The 21652-nt window shown below is 58.1% G+C and overlaps 2 protein-coding genes and 1 long non-coding RNA gene across 8 annotated transcripts in view; all 3 read left to right on the forward strand.

The window, feature by feature from the left end:
- Positions 1 to 890: 890 nt before the first annotated feature.
- ELP6 (elongator acetyltransferase complex subunit 6) lies at positions 891 to 16418 on the forward strand. Its single transcript, XM_040549336.1, has 7 exons — positions 891 to 1050; positions 4501 to 4579; positions 5817 to 5887; positions 12372 to 12499; positions 13409 to 13601; positions 14968 to 15114; positions 15665 to 16418. Exons 1-7 carry the CDS (start codon positions 997 to 999, stop codon positions 15788 to 15790), a joined length of 798 nt encoding a protein of 265 aa, XP_040405270.1. The 5' UTR covers positions 891 to 996; the 3' UTR covers positions 15791 to 16418.
- On the forward strand, positions 5897 to 10201 carry LOC121066026. The gene is made up of 2 exons (XR_005817466.1): positions 5897 to 7148; positions 7683 to 10201. It is a non-coding gene; the product is annotated as an uncharacterized LOC121066026 (long non-coding RNA).
- Positions 16419 to 17256: 838 nt separating the features above from the next.
- The window catches only part of LOC121065983 (SREBF chaperone), a 57409-nt gene continuing 53013 nt past the window's right edge, over positions 17257 to 21652 (forward strand). The window contains exons 1-4 of one of the 6 annotated variants that reach the window (XM_040549266.1): positions 17805 to 17971; positions 18356 to 18491; positions 18563 to 19241; positions 20287 to 20470. The gene's annotated coding sequence lies outside the window, so the exon portion shown is untranslated. Of the gene's footprint in view, positions 17315 to 17794; positions 17972 to 18095; positions 18112 to 18287; positions 18304 to 18355; positions 18492 to 18562; positions 19242 to 19310; positions 19533 to 20286; positions 20471 to 21652 lie in introns of those variants that run through there. The other 5 variants (XM_040549268.1, XM_040549267.1, XM_040549269.1 and 2 more) reach the window with 5 other exon arrangements.

Below are 21652 nucleotides of genomic sequence, written 5' to 3' on the forward strand. Positions count from 1 at the left end.
AATTAGCTGCTACTACTCAGAGAAGCAGCCGGGAATTATCGGGGCTCTGCTTTGAGAGCCCCAAATTAATGCTCAGCAGCACCCGGACGTGCCGGTGACTTGCTGGGAAGTATTAAGGACATCGGAGAGCCCCCCTGAAGACACCAGCGTGCCATGGCATCTACCTGGGTGAACGGCCAAGGGTGGAGGCTCAAGGTGTAGGGTCTGGGGGGAGGCCAGGCACTGGCGGTGGACCCCAGGGGTGACGTGGATGTTAATGATGTGGATGATGGGGGCCGTGCCCCCTCAGCACGTCCGTAGGACCGAGGTGACCACAAGGCAGGCCGATGGAGCCCCGGGCTGCCTGGGGCAGAGCACTGCCAGCAGGTGGAGGGATGGGACCGCAGAACCACGGCACCACGGCGGGGTCTGGGTGGGAAGGGACCCCAAAGCCCCCCATGGCCACCCCCTGCCGTGCCCAGGGCCCCCTGCCCCCAGCCCAGGCTGCCCCCAGCCCCATCCAGCCTGGCCTTGGGCACTGCCAGGGATGGGGCACCCACAGCTCCTGGGGGCAGCCTGCGCCAGGGCCTCACGGGGACGGATTTTTCCCTAATTTTCCCCTGTTTTTTTCCCTAATCCCCCTCTTTTCAGCCTAAAGCCGCCCCCACTCCTGTCACGACAGCCCCCGACGCCCCCCCAGCCCAGCGCCGCCTCAGGCTGCCCTTGGGGGCTCCCCCCCGCGGGTGCTCCGCCACCACCCCCGGCCGCCATTTAACGCCGGGGAGGGCGCCGCCTGAGGGTGGGTGGGTGGGGGGGGGGGGGGGGGGGGGGGGGTGGTCCATCCGCCCCCCCGGTCCCGTCCGTCTGTCCCCCCGGTCCCTTCCGTCCCCTCCACGAACACGGAACCGGGGGAAGGGGAGGGAGAAGAGGGCTCCGCCCGCCGCATGCGCTGCTGCGGTTCACCCCCCGTCCCCCCCCCTAGCCACGGACACCGGGAGGCAGCGGCGGCCCCCGGCCATGCTGGCGGAGCTGAACGAGCTGCTGGGCGCCTCCCCGCAGCGCCCGGGCACGGTGAGGGCGGCGGAGGGGGCGGCGGGGCTGTGGCGGCGGGGCGGAGGCGCGGGGAACGCCGGGAGTTGTAGTCCGGGCGGCGGGGAGGGCGGCCGCCATGGCGCGGGCACGGCCTCGCTGCCACAAGCAGCGCTGTCACCGTCACCGACATCAGTGCCACCGCCGCTGCCACTAATGCCCCCCCCAACCCCGCCTGCAGCCCCTGGGGGGCTGCCAGGCTTCTGCCCCGCAGGCTGGGGGCTGCTGGGGGCTGTGGTCACAAAATAGCGTTGCCCCAAATGTATTCAAGCCCCTCTGGTGCGCTGTAGGGGTTTAACCTTCTTTAGGCTGCTCTGTTCATTTATTTTGTCCCTGTAGGTTTTTGGTTTTTTTGGGCTAGTTCACAAGTCTTATGAGGAGCGACTGGGGTTGTTTAGTCTGGGGAAGAGGAGGCTCAGGGCAGACCTCATTGCTCTTTACAACTACCTGAAAGGAAGCTGTGGGGAGCTGGGGGTTGGCCTCTTCCCACAGATAACCAGTGATAGGACCAGAGGGAACGGCCTCAAGATGCGCCAGGGGAGGTTCAGGTTGGAAATGAGGAGACATTTCTGCTCAGAAAGAGCAGTCAGGCGTTGGGACGGGTTGCCCAGGGAGGTGGTGGCATCACCGTTCCTGGGGATGTTCAAGGAAAGGTTGGACGTGGTGCTTGGGGACATGGTTTGGTGGTGACATTGGTGGTAGGGGGATAGTTGGACCAGATGATCTTGGAGGTCTCTTCCAACCTTAACGATTCTATGATTCTGTGAAATCATGTGGTGACTAAACACCCTGTGTAAGGGCCGTGAGGTGCTTGGGGTAAAAAGTTAACAAAACGCACGTGTGTCACGGAGAACTTGGTGTCCTTCCTGATGGATGCTGGGTCAGGCCATAAAGGCGTGTTCGGGATGGTAGCTTTGTAAGTCAGAGCCTCCCTGCTCCTTCCCTTTCAGAGCACACGATGCCAGTAGGGTAATGTTGTGCTTGGCCAGAAAATGGCAGCGAGGCAGTGCCATGTTGCTAGACAGACAGATGGACATCAGTGGGACCAAAGCAAAGGCTGCCCGAGCCCCCAGGCCCCACAGGTTGGTGCCTGAGGGCTGAGCATGGAGGCCCCGAACAAGGAGCCTTGGTGGAGGCCGTGGGACGGGCAGGGGTGCTGTCACCCACCAGGCCCTTCTCCCAGGCAGGGGTCTCGATGGATGGAGAAATCAGAGACAAAATTGGGGATAAGGAACGTGGCCAAGCGGTATCGTGGTCTGACGCTGCAGCCCTGCAAAGTGGGGCTTGATGCAAATTGGGAATTCAGAAGAGCAAAACCGACAGGAGGTTTGGCCTCAAGATCCCGAGTTTTGACTTGGCAGCGTAGGCAGAACCTGGCAGAGGCGCCGATCTGAAGGCTCCTCTGTGTGGGGAATTGCCTCAGATTTGTGTCGGCTCTTCCTTTTCCATCAGCCAGGGATGTGGACTTCCCACCACAAGCTTGGATGTCCTACCACACCTGGGCTACAAAGGCTGGCCAGAAATCAGTGTCCTGCTGTGCTTAAAAAGCACCAGCCCTTTGCAAATCTCCTCTTCCCATTCTGTTTTCTGCATCGCCGCGGTTAAGTCTGCGCCATTTTCCAAGTGCTGACTGCAGGGCTGGTAGGTGGAAGAAGCTGCTGCCTGTGTGGGTGTATCTGATATGTCACCACTGAATGCTTGTGACATCCACCGCTGCCCTGCCGATTGATTTTGGCAGTTTCTAACAAGTAGCTGCAGCTTCTGCTTTGTAGCCTGCAGGTGGAAAGAGTGCGAAAGCAGCGTGCGGAGAGACCAGGGGCAGACAGATGGAGAAGGTGCTGCAAGAAGGCGGCTTTCCCTTTGAAAGTGCTTCATCCCAAGCCCTTTCTGGCCTTGAGAAGGATGTGCAGGTGGGGGACGAGGGTCAGACCGTGCACCCCCATGAGCTGTGGTGCAGCTGCTGCCTCTGGAGGTGCACGGTTCGGGCATTCCCACCCCTCACAAGCTGGGCACGTACACGTTGGCGATGGAGAGTTTTGGGCACAGTCTAAGCTTCTGCAGTGCGACAGCGAAGTGAGGATCGGCAGGATTAAAGGTCAATAACGGGAAGTTTTGAAGAAGCTAAATAATGTATGCTCTGCATGACAGCATCCCACTGTGCTCTGCGCAGCGTGCGTGGTAGCGAAGCGCAGAGCCTTCCAAGAGCTGTCAGGTGGACTTTGCTTCAGCGGGCACGAGGAGGGACGTGGGGCTGCCTTCAGGCTGACTGCATGCAGGAGGGGAAGCCGAGGGGATGGAGCAGGAGCTCTGGCAGGAGCTGAACCGAGGAATACTTGATCTTGTGCTATTTTAACACAGAGACCCCTCTGGGCTTTACCTTGGAGGGTGCATCCCGGTGAGATTCCCACCGTGTGGTGCCTCCTGCTATTGTAATGACCACCAAGGCGTACCCCTTTTCTGCATAGAAAAGTGCTTTTTGGCTGGGGCAGAGCAGCCTTTCTGGACCCGAAGTCCTGCCTTGCATCCCGTGCAGACATGTTCAATATTTGCCGTTCCATTAGCACCGCTTTACAACACGTGTTAGGCATCGGGGAGTTACCTGATAGATGGCTTGCAAATTGCCTGTGGGTAGCTTGCTTGTTGCTGAAGGGCTTTGTTGTTTTTTTTATTCTTCTAATAGATTGAAAAAAAAAAATGCATCGGTAAGTTCTTTGCGATTAAAAACAACCCTTCTGTGATTCGTATTGATTAAAGAAAAATCCCGGCTAAGGTTGTAATGGCAACAAGCGCCTTGATGAGACTGGTGCTGATAACAAGCACGCGCTGATGAACTGAATTAATTTCCTGCGTGATCAAAACAAGGTTTATACTTTGTGCGGGGAGCTCTGCTCCTGTAGCAGTATTTAGATGGCACGAATGTGGTTTGGGGCTAGCGTGCAGCAGGGGTGGGAGGACTGCCTGGGACGGGCTGGGAGCAGGGAGGGAGCAGCAGCAGTGGGAGCAGAGCTGGTGGCTCTTGTCCCCGTGCCACCTGCGCCACTTTGCGCAGAGGGAGGACGAGCCTCAGTCGGAGGAGAGTTGGGAGGTGGAAATTGCTCACAGCCACCCATGACAGAGGTGTCCAGCACCAGGAGCGTGAAAGCATGCTGTGGAAGCTTCTTGGTGGGCACAGAGCGAGGGGTCCAGCGTAAGGGCTTTCAGGTGGCGGGCAGATCTTCCACCGTGGGCTCAATGTCTGCTGCTGCCTCTCCACAGGTCAGCATCCCTTTGTAAATGGATGGGTGGCTGGAGCGCTGCTTCTGCCCTCTGTAACGCCTGCAGAGCCTCCCCAGGCTGCAGGCCCTTGCAGGCACCTTGTCTACCAAGATGGAGCCGGGAGCTCTTCGTACCCTCATGGTGCTCTGTTAAGTTCTTTTGCTTCTTCTTTTCCAGGGTAAATTCACGCTGCTGCGAGACACCAGGACGGATGGCAGCTTCCTGGTGCACCATTTCCTCTCCTTCTACCTCAGAGGTATGCGAGCAGCAGGACGCTGCGAGGCGAGGGCTTGTCTTCGCCTGGTCCTTGGAGCTTCCTCCTCCGAGAAGTGATTCTCCTTGAGCAGAGGCTGGTTTTGCAGAGCACGTGGCATCCTTGGATTAGCGCGAGGCCCTGGCGTCAGGATTTATGGATCCCAGTCCCGGCTTGTTCTTGGGACTTGCTCCATAGCCTTGGGCACTTGGGACTTGCCCTGTAGCCTTAATCTCCCTGCAGCTCGTTTCGTCATTAGTGCAGCGCAGGTTGGAAATCACAGGGGCACGTGAGAGCGAGGTGATGAATGCAGTTCCTTCGCTACTCAGCCTTTCATAACACAATTAAAAATATCAGGAACAACTGAACAAGTAGATAAGATGGCAGCGAGTAAACAAACAAACAAACAAGCAGAGGGTTTGCCGAGTTGCCTAATTGCTTTTCTGCTAACCTTTCACCTGTGAACAACCTGCCAGCCCCTGCAGAGAGGGCACTGGGTGCCTGGGCTCCTCCAGCTTTCTGCTGGCAAAGCAGCCGGCCCTGCAAATGTGGTCAGACCGAACCTCTCCGACTTGAAACTCAGCTCAGAGTGCTGTGCGTGTGGTGGGGCTGAGGGCATCCTGCCCCCCACAGCTGCCACCTCCTCAGCTACAGCTTCACCCTGTTTTTAAAAATTAATCCACGCTCCCTGGCAGGGAGGAGCAAGCACACGGATTTGGTTCATACCCAAGCCACAAGGCCGGGTCGTCACGTGCTGGGTTTTCCAAAATCACGTTTTAGCGAGGTGGCTTTGTCAGCGTTGCTGGTTCTGTGTGTATTTCCAGACAAGGTCACTCGCGCTGCGAGAGCCAAAACAGGGACTTTTGGCATGCTGGGGATTTCAGTAGTTCGTGTCATGGTCGGCCATTGGCCTCCTTGCAGCGGGACCAGCAAACAATGCCGGGAGATCCCAGGGCAGAACGGCGTGAGACAGAAAAGAGGCCTTTAATTTTTTTTTTGTCCTCTCTTTCTTGTTCTTTCCATTTCTTTTTAACCTGACTAAAATTTTCCCTAAACCAGAAAACCCACAGAGAGCTGAAAATTGGAAGCCCAGCCATGAGCAAGTGAGGGGCTGCCTAGACCTGCCTCACTTCAAGGCTTTTGCAGACAGATTTGCAGCCTGGCTGCTGTGATTTATGTGCCTTGATAATGGCAGCTTGCAAAATCGAAATAATAACGTGCCTTTTGTCTTCTCCCCCAGCTGGCTGTAAGGTTTGCTTTGTGGCCCTGCTCCAGTCCTTCAGTCACTATAACATCGTAGCACAGAAGCTGGTAAGTCTCCTGGCACAGGTGAATAATTACAGGCCCGGGCAGTTTCTGTTGGGTGGAAAGAAATGAGAATAAAGAATGGAAATCGCACGTGAGCACAAATTCACAGGTCTTGGTGGGGCCGGTCAGGCTTGGTGCTCCTGCAGCGGGGAACGGAGAGCTTTCTCGCTGGGGGAGGGATGTGATACGGGACAAAAGCCAGGCTTAGGATTAGGATCAGGCTTGTCTGATTAGGATGCTCACTGCAGCAGCCCCACCGGGCCCTCCCTGCCTGCTTACTTTAGGCTTAGAAGAGTTTTCTGGCATTCCCCAGACAAGCCCAGACCGGTAGGTGTAGTTTCACTGGTGCAGTGTCCATAGGGCCTCTCCGTGCTCCTGCAGTGTCCTCTGGCTACGCGGCACAGGAGGGCTTTGTCCTCTGTCCTGTGGCTGCGTTGCCCTGAATCGTTTTGGGCTGGAACACCTGTAAATTCAGGACGATGCCTGTGTGCTGCTTTTGGCCCCTGGGCCAAGCCATCCCTTAGAGGCATCTGAGGAGCCACAGGCGAGAACGTTCTTAACAATTCCCTTCCCACGGTGAGTCAGGCAGGGACTACGTGTACCATGAAAGGAGAAAGCTAAAACAACCAAGCAGGAGAGGTCATTCCCAGTGCCAGCAAACCACTCTCCCCTCTGGGTTTGAACTGCACCTCTCGGCTTTTTGTGAAGCGCTCTCTCACGGACGTGAAACGCTCCGGCTGTGAAGTCCAGGTGACCTTCCTGAGCTGGAGGATGAGGGCTTGTGTTGAACCTCCCTGCTCTGGTTCTGCTGGGAAACCTTGCAGTGCTTCTGCTGGTAAAGACTCTCAGGTGTTGGAGAACCAGGTGTTGTGATGATGGTGTAGTCCTGCTGTAAATGTGGGATGAATTTTGGTACTTGCTAAACAGCTGTATTTTATTTAATATTCAGTTTTTACCTTTTAAAAGGAGATAAATGGTCTGAGAGCTCAGACCTAAGTTAATTAAAAGGGACTGAGCAAACAAAGCATTTCCATGTGAAGCTTTAACTCCCTGCCAGATGCTGAACGTGCGTTTCCCCTGCAGAGCATTTCCCTGCTGAGCAAACCAGGCTCTGCGAGCGCTGAATAGTTCTGGCCTTTGTGCTGCAGAGAGCGGGAAATCTTGGGGGGAGCTTGCTAAGTGGGATGGGAACCCCCTTACCGTGTCTGCTCTCAAAGCAGACTCACGTCCGTTGGTCTGTTTCTTCACGTGGTGCAATGTCCTGGTACGCAGTTTGAGTGCGGGCTTTCAATAGGTGGTGGTGTCACCTCCCTCCTGGGGGAGCCCGAGAAGTGAGAGCACACGAGGATTAGCTGGAGCACGTGTGCAACGCAAACGATTTGCTGTCTGGTGCTTCCAACAAACAGGCACTCTCGGGAGGGGAGGTGATAAGAAGAACAGTGCGGTTTGCTCAGGGGAGTTCGGAGGAGCGATTGCATTCGCCTCCAGCAGCGAGCTGACCCCGTGCCAGTAGTTTCAGGCCCCTGAGTCAGTTTTACGTTATAACCTGGCAGACGTCTGCCTGGTTGGTTGGTGGGAGCTCTTCCTGAGCTCCGAGCAGCCGGAGGATTTACCTTTGTCGGTTGTTTGTGTCCGGGTTTCCGTGAGGTCTTGCCTTTGCTCGAATCCTTCTTTGCCTAAACAAACATGTCAGGTGGTTTTTGGCAGGGTGGTTCCACTCTTGGACTTACTTGTTTATGATCGGAGACTTGTTTATGATTGGAGACTTGTTTATGATTGGAATTTGCTCCGTTCACAGCCAGCAGCGTGGCTGTGCTGCCCTAGGTGCCTGCAGGAGACCAGCTGAGATGTCATTTACGCCGCTGCAGCGAGCCCTGGGCTCAGGCACAGCTCAGAGCCGAGACGTGCCGCCGTTCGCTGTGCCGCATGCTTCTGCGAGCGGCCAGCAGCTCCCTGCCCACCTCCTCGTCCTCAGGGGCAAGCTGAAGGGCAGCTGCCTGGCTCTCTGTGCCGGCCGGGAGAGCTGCAGGCCGTCGGGATGCTCTCCAGGAAAAGGCCACTGGCTGGAAGAATCCGGCTGCTAACGTTATGTTATCCCATGCACAGGTTAAATCTCCTCTGCAGAATCATTGTGTGCTTGTGAAAGGCTCAGTGGAAAGAGCTTCGTAACTCGGTGGTGCTCCTCTTTCTGCTGGGGACGGGGTGGGGGCTGCAGGGGGCTGGGGAGGGACTCTTGGTCAGGGGGTGTAGGGATAGGACACGGGGTGACGGTTTTAAGGTGAAGGAGGGTGGGTTTGGGTTAGATCCAAGGCAGAAATCCTTCCCTCTGCGGGCGGTGAGGCCTGGCGCAGGCTGCTGAAGCCAGGGGGGTAGGATACAGACTTTGCAGTGATATCTTGTGCTCCCCGTAGCACCTGATGTTATTTCCCACTTCCCCACAGTGTTGCCAGGTCTTACCAGCCCAGAACCAGTTCCTTATAACTTGGCCAAGTGCAGTGACTTATTTTCACTTGCAGGAAGAAGCTTCCCTGTTTTTTGTGCCTGTCCTGCCTCCACAGTAATGGCTTCACCTTTTTCTTTTCTTCAAATCCCGCTCTTCCTGAGGATCCACGCTTAATTTTGAGGGACAGATGATGTTAATGGTGTTTGTCGTGGCCTTCCAGGCAGCACGCTCGGCTGTAGGAAGACTAATGGCACCGGGGCAGCTGGCCAGGTCGGCGTCCCACCCTCGTTTGTACAACGTTTGTTTTCTTTTAAAGGGAAAACGTATTTATCCCCGCTTGGCCTCCCTTTTGCCTGCTGCCCCGTCCCGTGCTGTGGCGCTGAGACCCCAGAGCAGAGGACACTGCCTGGTCACCTCTGCTCGCCCCTGCGGGTGCTGCCCCGCAGGAGAGACCTCGCACGATCGCCTGATCACGGAGCGTCGCACTTTGCACCGCGGCTGCTGCTTGAGTTAATGACCGCTGCCTCGCGAGCTCCATTACCAGCTCTCGCCTGCAAATATTTTGCTTTCCGTCATCACCTGGCCAGCAGCGAGCGGCGCTTTCGGCTTTTAGGGACGTCGCTGCTGGCAGGCCGGTGGGACGTGGTGCTGTGGGTGAGGGCAGTTGTGCTCCTTTGTGGAGCTCGCGGCCCCCGTCACGCCGGGCTGCTATTTGAGAGGCATTTCTGGGCTCGATCGATAAAGGACAGATTGCCAGAGATAACGTCTGTGTGCGATAATGGAGCGTGGTGCTGCGAGATAACGAAAGCTTTCAGGGCCGGCAACGCACGCTGTTAGCCGCCGCGCCGCAGCGCACCCTCTACAGCAAGGACGTTTGTAGTGGCAGAGCTGCTGGCGGTCAAGGAGGTGCCGTTGGCCGTTTTGGGCGCTTTTCTCACCAATGTTGAGCTGTCCTGGGGCCTTCCCATGCTGGGAAGGTGCTGCTCAGGCGGGCTGTTAGGCGCCTGCGGTGCGGTGGCGTGAGACCTCGTCCAGCGCTGTGTCTCTGGGACCTGGTTCTCCCGCTGGAAAACGAGCCTGGACGTGCTGGGTTCCCCCAGCAACATCGTGGCACTCAGGGGCTCAAATTCCCCTGTTAAAGCCATCCACATGCTGCCCCAACCTGCCTTTCCCTCGGGCTGCCTCCCTGCTCTCGATTCCTGAATTATCGACATCGAGAGTGAGCTCGGACACTGCTCTCGCAGAGCGTTTAAGTGCCTGAGTCCTGCGGGCTCCAGAAATTCCCTGGGGGATCAGGGCCGTGAGGCCGCCCTGGAGCTCAGCCCTGCTCCGTGGCACGCCAGGTATTTGCCGTCTGCTCCGCATTCCTGCCGCACAAAGGCCCTTCTGTCCTTGGCCAGAAATGTTCCGTGGTGTGGGCCTGCAGTTGCCTAAGAGGCTTGTGCTAGCTCTGCGCCCCTGCCCTGCTCCTCGCAGGGTTTTAGTGAGGAATTATCACCTGCCAAAGCTGGATTCTGGTGTCTGGAGCCCGCATCAGCCTCTGCGGGACTCCGGGCTGGCAGGAGGTGTTGTGGGCAGATGGAAGGGCCCCGCAGCCTGCCCCAGTGCCTTCTGCTTGGGAATTACTGCTCCCGCCTTGCCCAGGGGAAAGGGAGACGAGGGAAGGCAACGTGGGTGAGGTGGGGGGTGCGTGATGCCAGCCACAACGCTTAGGGGTCGATGCTGTTCATCGAGAGGGTGCCGGAAAACAAAAGGGGTAAGTCCAAAAGTGCTGGCTGGCTCCTCGTGGATCTGCACCCCCTGTCTGCATATCCACGGCCAGGGTCTGCGTGGCCTGCGGGGCTCCTTTCCTCCCACCAGCCTGCGTGGGAGACTGGAAAAACGAAGGGCAAACTTGAGGCCGAGTTAGGAACTTGCTGGGCACAGGTCCGGTGCCCTTCACCCCCGGGTAGCCTGCGCTAGCCAAGGCTGCGTGCTGCGGCACCCCTGGCCCTGACTGAGGACGTTGCCTCCGAGCCGCCCGTTTCCTAATTGCTGCAGAGAGCATTTCCTGGCACCGGCCCCGCTGAAGGGATCTCTCCCCCTAGGATTTCACCAGGGAGGGAAGGCGGTGTAAATCTGTCTTCCCTATCATCAGCGCTGAGCATGTGGCAACTGATAAGCCTTGATAAGCCTCGCAGGAGCTCGGGGTTAATCTTCCTGCAAAGGACCTCGTCCTTATCTGCTCAGACCTTCTCTCCGGGGGTCCTTTTGCTCACAAAGCAGCCCCTTGTTAGGGATATCTCATCGATCAGGTGCTTGGGATTGCTTTCCGATCTATTAAAAAAAAAAAAAGGAAGGAGGAAGGTGAAATGTTGGCACTTGTGTTTGAGGTCAGAGTGACAGCAGGTGAGCCGTGGAAGCAGAAATCCGGAGGCAGAAGTGGATGCATCACTTAGCCGCGTCTCCCCCTCGTGCAAAGGGAGAGCTCTCGGGGTGTCTGAGCACTGGGAAGCGCCTGGAAAACCTCCAAGGCCTCTTCGGAAGGAGGTGCTGGGGCCGTGCCAAGCACAGTGCTCGAGCTCCTGGGAGAAGAGCTGCTCCAAGCCTTCAGCTCCAGCATCGCCAACACTGTGCCCGAGTGTCCTGCAGCTCCCAGCAGGGCTGCTTAGGAAAAAAGCAAAAAAAAAAAAAATATTTTCTGTGATGCTTAAAAAGCGGGAAGGCAGCGGGGCTGCTGGCGTGCGCCTCTCCCAGCGTTCAGGCAGAAGCCAGGCTTGAGGTGAGGGCCAGTGCTGCTCAGCCATGCTCCGCGCAGGGGTACAAACTCTCACAGCCGCCAGCAGGGATGTCTTTCCCCAGGGAAAACGCGGGAACCGCTTTCTCAGCATCCTTGCTTCTGGTTCCTGGCCTCTGGCTCACCGGTTCTGCCTCTCGAGCAACGCTGCGTGGAGCAAAACCTCCCTGAACTCCCCACAAGCCGTCCGTGTCACCGCCTCGTCCGGCTACCTGCGGCGCTGCACAACGGCCCGGCTCCAGGGTGCCGAGGCGCTGCGAGTCCCGGTGCCAACGCTCCCCGGCTCCATTTTAATTTCTGACAGTCCCGTTGCGAAACGTGTGGGGAGCAACCTGCGCCGAAAGCCACCTCCTCCTGCTGGGGAAGGGACGGTTTGACCAGGTGAGAAGAGGACACACAGCGCGCGTGGCATATTGTGTGACCATGCCAGTAACGAGCACTACATTTTCTCCCAAAACGTGGGCTGATGCAAGCTGGGGGGCTGCAGAGTTGCCAGAAGTCGCCCTTGATGATAAAGGAGGACGAGCTTGTTGATGAACCACGCCTCTGGTTGGGATCCTCTGCGTGTATGTGCTGCAGCTGTGCCAGGGCTTTCCCCGCTGGTGGTGGGGGCTGGATGTGCCCCGTCTCGAGGCTGGCATCGCGAAGGAGGCTGAGAGCAGGAACCTGGGCTGGAGTTTGTGTCGCGGCCCCTCTTCCTCCTCCGAAGGGCTGAGGCTGCTTCCCCGGCCACCCTGCTGTCTCCCAGGCATCGGGCTGCCCAGCCCACGGCCTTCTCCAGATCCGTGCCTCGCTCAGGTGCGTGGGTTGTGCTGAGGAGCTGCCAGCACCAGGGCGTCGTTATTGCCACAGCGATGACTGGAAAGCAGTGAAAACCTTCGGCTTCACCAGCCAAGGAGGTGAAGCAATCGCCGCCCGCTAACACCCCGTGCCTGTCTTCTTCTCCCTGACTCTGGATAAGAATTTTCTCCCATGCTGGGCAGCAACGATGCTGCTGTCTTCCCAGGAGCAATTCCAGGTCGTTTGAGCGCCCCAAATCACAGTAATTTCTTTCTTCCTCCTGGCAAAGTAAAGGAAAGTGACCGTGTCCACCGAGTTGTGCAGCAGAACCGCCTGTTTCAGCCACCGTGCAGGAGTCACCGAGGCAGTGGCTTCATTTCGTTGAGATGAGATTTGATAAAAATAGGCTTGGTGATCCGCTTGGTTCTGTTTGCACCCTTCCTCCGGAGCTGTGTGCTCCACAACGTGATGTTTTCCTCTCCCTCCAGGGAGTCAGTCTGACAGCTGCCAGAGAGCGGGGACAGCTCGTCTTCTTGGAAGGCCTCAAGTCCTGCCTCGACCTCTTGTTTGGGGAGCAGGAGCCGTCAGGAGAGCCCAGTCCTCTTCAGTTTATAAGGTAAGCCCGACCAGCTGGACAGGGCAGAGGTGGTTCTGGGGCAGAGTGTTTCCCCTCTGGCTCCTGTGTCGTGTCTCTCCTGCTGATGCAGAGAGCAGCAGCAAAGCCCCGGGCTGAGACCAGGCTCCCCTTGGGCTTCCCTCCGGGGCCCAGGGGCTCAGTAGCTGTGCCCGATGCTCAGACACCTACGTGGAGGGAAATGCCAGCGCCACACACGCTGCTGTGCTTTCCCTGCTGCTCCGAGAGGGATTCTGTCCCACTTCTCCAGCATTTCGGGGCAACTTCTGCTCCCATCTTCGCTGCCAGGCGTCTTATAGCTCTAGGGAAAATTTATTTCAGCTCTCAAACTGGCTTTTGTCAAATAACGCCGTCCCAGCAATTAGAGAGCAGTGCTGCTTTAGCCGTGTTGGCTTTCATTTTTGTTCCCACTTCACTTTGCCCCGTCCCTGATGGTTTGATAAAAGCGTTATCAGACCCCGCGCGGCGGAGAGAAATCACTCCCGCCTGTGCTGGAGGAGCAGCAGGACGCACACGAAGGAACCAAACCAAGCTTCGTGCCCCGTCAGGCTGAGTAACCGGCTGCTGGGGGCCGCAGGGCATGCGGAGAGCTCCCGTGGGTCGGTGTGTGTGGCAGCAGGACCCACCGAGGGCTGTTAAACTGGGAGATGAGACGCAGCTGGAGGAGAGACGAGGGCAGGCAGCGAGACCTCGCAACCAACCAACCTGTGCCCTTTGGGTCTGGGTGTACGGGCTGGTAGGGAAGCGTTGGACCCGGTGACTGTCACAGCAGTGGGGACAGCACGGGTGGCACGGGCTGGCGATCCTCTTTTTGGGTCAGCGAGGCTCGCGGTTGTGAGGAGAGGGACGCGAGGGTGGGCAGAACCCCTTCGAGGTCTCTTTCTCTTCCAGCGGGAGCACCTCCAACCTCAAAGCCTTGTTTGACTTCGTCCGGACCTCCCTGACTCCCGCCGACAGCGCCTCGTGGAAGGGCCCGGTGCTGCTGGTGGACGATCTCAGCGTCCTGCTCAGCCTGGGCGCCGCGCCGGTGGCTGTGCTCGACTTCATCCACTACTGCAGGGTCGTGGTGTGCTCTCAGCTCCAGGTACCGCTCCCTCTGCATGCGTGTGCCAACGTCCGAGAGCCTCTGGAGCAAAGCCTGGCCTTGTCTCCTTTATCTTCCTCTGCACCGTAGGGTTTTGGAAGGCTTTGTTTTTCCGGAAAGTTCAAATCATTATTCCAAGGGGAATAATTCTTGGGGGGGGGGGGGGGGGTTGGTCAGAGCCTGGGGTACCTCTGCAAGGTTCTTTGCAGCCGGTTTCCCTGGAGGTGCTGTGGGAAGGGCTCTCTTCGCCCCTGATGTGTGAACAGAGCTTTGAGGTGGAAATTACCATTTTTAAGAGCTCTCCAGAGCTTGCTGCTCACACACGTTTGTGCGCACGTGGGAAGGAAGCAGGTTGGGAAGGTGACGAGGGGCTGATGAGTCTTGCAGGGGAGAGAGATGAAGGTCCAGCTCCTCCTGTAGTTGGAGGGACGTGGGTCTCTGCTTCCAGCAGCCTTCAGTGTTGCTGTGTGTGGCACCAGCTGCTCGACGGGCGTGCGACAAGGTGGCAATTCCACGAAGATCTCCCCAGCGGTGTGCTCGCTCCTGACGGCATCGCAGCCAAAACTCGTTACGGCCACATCCGTCCTTCGCTATTTACACCGCGGCGTCCTCCGCCCCGGCCACTTCTCTCTTTGCTTGAGTGAGAAATAAAGTAGACGGCGTCAAGTTTTGTTATGCTGCACCTCAAATCGTGCCAGGGTGTTTGCCCTGCAAGTGCTGACAGGGGATGTTCAGCTCGCTGGGAATATTTACCTCCAAAGCAGCTCAAAAAGAAGAAAAAGATAAATCATGCTAACATGCTTCTATTTCTGTCCAAGATGTTCCGAAGCTTTAAAGAACATTTTAATTGATTGTGGATTTGACGTTATTTTAAGCCCTTGGCAATCTGCATGGGCTGAGGCAGAGCCTCTCGGGACGTGTTTTTAATGGAGCTGGTGTTGCTCGGGGGACCTCTGCTTTTTCCAGGAGCTGCGGAGGTTCGAGCATCGCGGCTCTGGCTGCGTCCGCGTGGCCGTGTCTTTATTTAGCTGCTGTGAGTTCATCCGCTGCCATTTGCACGGCCCGACAGACGGGTTTAACTAGACAGCTGTCTGGGAACAAAGGCCTGATGTATTTTGGGCCGCGGATGAGATCAGATTAGACACACGTCCATGCATATACGGCGTACAGAGAGCAAGGTGTTTCAGAGAGGTGTCTGTGCCTCATGTTTATTTTCCCAGTGGACTTCAGAAGCAGGTGCCGTGCCAGCAGATGTCCAAGCAGCTTAGCTAGCAGGGCATTTCTGCAGGCTCCTCTCGCTCCCTCCCCTTCCTTACCCGCAGCGGATGAGCGAGGGGCTCAGCGCTGCCTGGCGCTCTCGTTCCAGGGGAACATCGTGGTGCTGGTTCACAGCAGCGAGGATGCGGAAGACGAGGAAAACGACCTGGTCGGGAACTCCTTGGGTCATCACAGCGACCTGATCCTGTGGGTAGAGGGGCTGGCGACCGGCTTCTGCAAAGACGTTCACGGGGAGGTAATGCACGCCGGAATGTCACACACGACTCTGCCTGGGGACGTGAGCTGTGCTCCGGCTGCCCCACGGGACACTGCCGCTCGTACAGCACAGGACTAGCATGGTCTGCAGCACGGCTGAGGACTAGCACGCCGCCTGGCTGTGGTCTCCAGGGCTTGCTGGAGCACCCAGACCCTTATGGCTGCAGTGGGGATGTCTCAGTGACGTCCTGCCACCTGGAGACTGCCCATTCCTGGAAGATGGAAGGGGTTTACCCAGCACCAGGCCCTGCACCAAGGTGATCCGAAGGAATGATAGCTAATTCCTGGGAAGCTTCCTCAAATTATCGTGTCCACGGATCTCGGCCTGGCCTGGAGTGGTCTCTGCGGGCTGGGAGGGCAGCTGGGTCGCTGGGGGCTGCCCCCAGGGGTGACAGACTGGCCCCAGGCACCGTGTGATGGATTTTGTGACAGTGACCACCTTCCCTGGTGGCGCTGGGGGGGCAGGGGGGCGAGGATGCTGTAAGGGGGGCAGCCCAAGGGATGATACTCCTCTTCCTTTCCCTTTGCAGATTAAAATAATTAAGAGACTGTCGCTGGAGTCAACGGAGCAGGATCTCGTCCAGGTCTACCAGTACAAGATCCAGGAGAGGAACGTCACCTTCTTCGCTAGAGGGCTGTCCGCTGCCGTGCTGTGATGCAGCGACGCCACGAGAGCACCGGGGCGCGGGGCCGGGGCAGCACCTGTACATCGGAGGTGCCACCGAACCACCCTGCTGGCCTCACCCCTGCCTTCCAGGAGCAAAACTCCCTCGGAGAGAAGCTTAAACGGCTCTCGCGCTACAAGCAAACGTGGCCATCAGCTCGCCAAGAGCTTATTGCATCCCTTCGTCCTCCCACCCTGTTCCCAACCTACGAGGCCAAGAGGAAGAGCGAAAACGTCCGAGGATGTCCCTCAGAGCGTGTAAATACAGGCCAGAGGATGCCCCGGGGGCCGGGCGGGCCTCGCCTTTTCCGTTTGCGGCATGGCGGTGCCAGGCAGTGCCGCAGCATGGCGGGGAGCCATCACCCCACCCCGGCCCTTACCGAGGTGACGCAGAGCGGGCGCAGGCAGGGCTGGCCCGGGAGCGTGTCGCAACCCTTACCTTTCTCCCAGCGCGGGCGGAGATTTGCTCAACGCCCCGTTCACGCGGCGTTAACAGCCACGGCGCTATTTATACAGCCGGTGTAAGACCCAGAGGCTGCCTGGGGCGGTTGCTCCCTTGCTTTTTTTTTTATTTTTTATTTTTATTTTCCCTCTTTTCACATAAAACCACTGTGCCCGGATGCGTTCCGTGTGTGATTTCCCAGGCTCTGCCTTGGCTTTGGGTGACGGGTGCTTGTACGTGAGCCTGTGTCTGTTGCTGAGCCCGGATCCTAGCCCCTAACCCCAACCCCTAGCCCCTAACCCTAATCCTAGCCCCTACCCCTTAACCCCTACCCCACTACCTGCCTGCATCTGAAACACAGCCTAGCATTAAAATATCGAACGTACACTGAAAATTCGCTAGCGCCTGCCTGTATTTAAAATGCTTCCGGGGGCTCCTCATCGCTCGTTTTAATTAAAACGAGGATACGGGCACCCGGCAACCGCCACCGGTACCCGGTACTTTGGCAGGAGCTCCACTGGGAGGGTGCTGATGGGCGCACAGAGGCGCTGGGCTGCGGGGCGAGCCTTGCGGGGACAGCGGCCCCGGGGCCTCGTGCTCGTGCTCGGGCTCGGGCCCGGGTCCCGGTCCCGGCCCCGGCCCCGGGTCCCGGCCCCGGCCCCGGCCCCGGCCCCGGCCCCGGCCCCGGCCCCGGCCCCTCCACGTGCTCCGCCAGCCCCCGGCCACTTCCGCGTTCTGACGTAAGAGCCGCTGGCCCGGCCCACAAAGGGGCGTGTCCATGCGGACGGGGGCGGGGCTAGAGCGCGAGGGGGCGTGGCCTGGTTGCCTGGGGTATGTGGTCAGGCAACGGGGGGGCGTGGTCTGGCGGCAGGGGGCGTGGTCCGGCAGATGGAGGCGAGGTTTAGTGGCAGGGGGCGTGGTCTAACGGACGGGGGCGTGGTCACGGTGACGCTGGCGGGGGGGGGGGGCGGGGCCGACCCTGCGCGCTCGCGCCCGGCGGCGGCGGGCGGGGGGGGGTGGGGGCGGGGAGGGCCGGGAGCGCGCGCGGGGCCGGCGGGCTGCGAGCGGCGTGAGGTAAATCCCGCACCGCGCGGGGGAGGGGGGGGGCGGGGCGGGATAAACGCTTAAAAACGGAACTAAAACGGGCAAAATTAAGGAAAAAAATTAACGAAGGATCGGCCGAGCCGCGTCGGGGGGGGGGAGCAGCGGCGGGGCCGTGAGGTGAGGAGGGGCCGCGCGGGGGGGGGGGGGGGCGCCGAGGCCGGGCCGCTGACGGGACCCCCCCGGGCCCACCCCGGAGCCCCCTCCCCGAATTCCTGCTCGGGAGGAGGCCGCCGGGGGGGGGGGGCGGGGGGCGGCGCCGGGCCGGGGCCTGTCCGCGCTGTGCTGCGCTTCCGGGGGTCGGGGGGGTCGGGCCGGGGGGCTGGGGGCGGCCCAGGGGGTGCGGGCGGGGCGAGGGGAGGGGGCGAGGGGGTAAAGGCGTGGTGGGGAGTGCTGCTGGGGGGCTGTGGTGGGCAGGGGACAAAGGAGGGGACGGGACGGCGGCTGGGGACAGGGAGGTGGTCGGGCAGGCAGGTAGGTGGTCAGTCGGGCAGGTAGGTAGGCAGGCAGGTAGGTAGGTGGTCAATCGGACAGGTAGGTAGTCAATCGGGCAGGTAGGTAGACAAGGAGGTAGGTAAGTAGGCAATCAGGCAGGTAGGTAGGCGGGTGGGTGGTCAATCGGACAGGTAGGTAGTCAATCGGGCAGGTAGGTAGACAAGGAGGTAGGTAGGTGGTCAATCGGACAGGTGGGTAGTCAATCGGGCAGGTAGGTAGACAAGGAGGTAGGTAGGTGGTCAATCGGACAGGTGGGTAGTCAGTCGGGCAGGTAGGTAGACAAGGAGGTAGGTAAGTAGGCAATCAGGCAGGTAGGTAGGCAGGTGGGTGGTCAATCGGACAGGTAGGTAGTCAATCAGGCAGGTAGGTAGACAAGGAGGTAGGTAGGTGGTCAATCGGACAGGTGTGTAGTCAGTCGGGCAGGTAGGTAGACAAGGAGGTAGGTAAGTAGGCAATCAGGCAGGTAGGTAGGCGGGCGGGTGGTCAATCGGACAGGTAGGTAGTCAATCGCACAGATAGGTAGTCAATCGGGCGGGTAGGTGGTCAGTCGGGAGGGCAGGTAGTCGATCAGGCAGGCGGGTAGTCAGGCAGGTAGGTAAGTAGTCAATCAGGTAGGTAGTCGGTCAGTCGGGTAGGTGGGTGGTCAGGCAGGCAGGTGGTCGGTAGGTGGTCAACCGTGCGGGTGGGTAGGTAGGTAGTCAGGTAGGTAGGTAGTCAATCGGGTAGGTAGGTGGTCGGTAGGTAGTCAACCGGGCAGGGAGGTGGTCAACTGGGCAGGGAGGTAGGTAGGTGGTCATGTAGGTAGGTAGGTGGTCAGTCGGGCAGTCGCTGGCTGCCTTGGAGCTGCCCCACTGCTGTGGTTCCCCGGGGACTTTGCTTTGCGGCACGGCGTGGTGCCGCGAGGATCTCGCGCCCCGGCTCGTGGCCCCAGCCTTTGAAGTTTGGTTAAAGTTTAGGAATCGATTTCCTGGCGTTGAGAGCAGGTGAGCACGGGTTAGGCGAGCGAGGATAACACGCGGGCAGAGGGGCTGCTTGGGTCCCGAGTGCTCTGCTCGTGGTTTTGTGTCTGGGGGATTCCCGAGGGCAGAGCTGCTGCCTGGATGCCAACACGATCCTGACCGCGGTGTCCGCTTATTTGTTAGAATTGTTACAAGAGAAAACTCTTCCTGTTCCGACAGAGGCAAAGATGAGGCATGGTCTCCTTCGTGGTGAAACCTGTAGCCGTTATGACAGCACGCCGGCGTGATAAATTTAGGATTACATGACCGGTTGTGTAATGCAGAAAGGCGATTAGCTGACTTGAATTCACAAGGAAGGAGAACACCCTGGGATTTTCACTGAACGCGCTGCGTGCGGAGAGCCGTGCTGGTAGCTCCGAATCCTCCCGCCGAAACAATTCCGCTCAGTATTTTCAGCTACAGTGCTGAACTTGACACAATGCTGGTTATTTTTCCAAACGTGATTTAAATGTGCCGACGCCACAAAAGAGCGGAGAAGAACCTATTTTATTTTTTTTCCCCCTGAGGAGCGTTAAAATAGGTTTCTAAGTGTCCCGATCTCAGCGATGAATGAAATTTGTCGGGCTTTCTCTGAAGACAGCTGTGCAGTTACTCGGGGTTATTTTCACTCGGTTGCTGGGCCTGTCTTGTCCAAGTTCGTGTGGTTATGCATAGAAAAGTCAGGTTCTTCTTCTCTGGTGAGCGAAGAGTTTAAAAATACAATAGGTAGAGCCTGATGAATAAAAATATGAATCTGTCTGCAGTGCAGCTCCACAGGTAGCGAGCAGAAGGGGAGCAGCAGCAGCAGCTGGGGGTCCCTCTCCCCCTCGCCCGGAGTGTTGGCAGCTCTCCGTCCCCGCGGGGATGCCGGCAGCCGGGCTCCAGCTCCATCCCCGAAGGGCTCGAGGTGCTGCCACGGCTCGCTTTGCCCACCGAGCCCATCCTTGAGCGTGAACCAGGGGCAGAGGTAGAGGCACAGCGAGCACTGGAAGCTGTAAGGCTGGGTTCCGGCTCCTTTGCACTGCAGGAAGTAAAATGGCCAAATTCAGGCTAAGCATGAAGCCGGAGGGACATTTATTGCTGAGATCTTTGGCTGCCCTGCGTCACCTTTAATTTAAATGACAAACTGGCCTCGTGCGTGTCCTGGATGTATCCTGCTCGCTCTGGGTTCCTCCTACCTGCTGGTACATCCAGGCCGCTGTAGCTGGCCGAGACCTTGTGCCTGTGCCAGCCCGTTCCCCTCCCTCTCAGTTTAGCCCCACGGCACAACCGAGCGCCTCTTCCCCTGCTCGTGTGAGAGAAAAGGGTGTTGAGGAGCGTGAGGAAGATCTGGGGCAGCGCAGCCCTCAGTTTCAAAGCCTGTGCGGTGTTACTTGTCAGCTGAAATGGCAAAGAGGAGCGGGGACCTGAGGACGGTTGCCTTCAAGTGAATCTTTTCTTTTGTGTCCTCAGGTGAAGACACGCTCCCGACGCCTCAGAATGGCCGGAGCCCGTTGTGCCTAGCTGGATTCCCTCGGGAAGAAAACCCGAGCCTGAGGCCCCTGCCAGCAGCACGGCGAGTTTCAGCGGAAGCGAGCGCAGTGGTGGACGAGGAGAGGAGGAGGAGGAGGAGGAGGAGGAGGGTCGCGTTTCTCTGGTAAAAGCCGAACGGATCTTGTATGGAGCATTGTGATAAAGATGCCGGGGGGATAATAGTTGGTTTGTTCTGAGAAGACAATGCCTGAGCCGGGCTTCCAGACTCGTTATCTAACGAAGTAGTCTGGGGGTTGTTTCGCTGTTGGGAAGAAGGAGCTCAGTGATCTGCCAGCCCCGGCTTTTTAATCGGTGGCTATTAGAAGGAAAAATATTTGGTTCTGCGCGATGCTGGAGCTGGCAGAAAGCTCCCTGTGTCGGATGCTGACGGTCCTGGTGGCTTATTCGGGCCTGCCGAGTGCTGCTGCTGTAATCTAGAACCTGCTGAAAATCAATCCCGTGCGAGTGAGTCACCTTACTGATGCCTGCGTGCACTTGTGCCTGGAACACCGGGAAGTGCAGAGTTACTAGTTTAGAATGAAAACCGTTCTGATTAGAGTTGTGCATGACTTTTTTGGGGTGGGTGGGGAACAACGCAGGAAAATACATGCTGGGGTTTGGTTCTTAATTTTTACTTTCCGTTTTATGGGCTAACTGGTCCGAGTTGCGTTCTGGTCTCTTGTTGCTGTCGCTGTTGGCATGCCGCCCGTGAGAGGATACCTGTTAATTAGATTAATTTGGCTCAGCCCAAACTTCCAGCGTTCAAGGCTTCAGGGGGAAAATGCCACTGAAGCTCTGAAGTCTGGGAGCTGCAGAGAGGCTCTGTGGAACAGGACGTCTGTTACCCCGGGGAGCCAGGGGTGGTCTGCTGTTTGTTTTCTGCCTGACCCGGAGGTTTTGCAAAGAGCGTAAGGTGACTTCCTCTGGTAGTTGTTAGGAGGTTCTCGTCTGGATGTGGAAGACAGAAACCGAAGTCGTCCACCTGGAGCAGAAAGACGATTTTGTGTGCTTCTGCAAAATGCTCCTCAGAAAATTTCTGGTGCGTGATGTTCCGATGTGACAGGCGTTAAACCGGGGCGGTTACTCTGAACCACGTCTGAGTGGGTTTTTTGGGAAACTTTCTTCCAGGGGGCAAACGATCCAGTGTAAGCCGTGGTCTTGGTTAAACCAGACCAAAATAATCCTGGTGGTGTATCAGCAGAGACCGCCAGAGCTAGCTGCTGAATTCAATTCAGAGCAGTGCAGGAGCGGCGATGAAACGCAGGTGGTGCAAAAGGTGCCTGGAGCCTCGGTGCTGGCAGTGCAG

Source organism: Cygnus olor, chromosome 2 (assembly GCF_009769625.2).
Source record: "Cygnus olor isolate bCygOlo1 chromosome 2, bCygOlo1.pri.v2, whole genome shotgun sequence".
NCBI classification, from domain to species: Eukaryota; Metazoa; Chordata; class Aves; order Anseriformes; family Anatidae; genus Cygnus; species Cygnus olor.

Excerpts from the sequence above, each read along its gene's own strand:
- ELP6 (XM_040549336.1), top strand. The coding sequence starts at position 997 with ATGCTGGCGGAGCTGAACGAGCTGCTGGGCGCCTCCCCGCAGCGCCCG. Across the intron at positions 1,051-4,500 it reads CCCCGCAGCGCCCGGGCACG|GGTAAATTCACGCTGCTGCG; the intron begins GTGAGGGCGGCG and ends CTTCTTTTCCAG. Across the intron at positions 5,888-12,371 it reads ACATCGTAGCACAGAAGCTG|GGAGTCAGTCTGACAGCTGC; the intron begins GTAAGTCTCCTG and ends CTCTCCCTCCAG.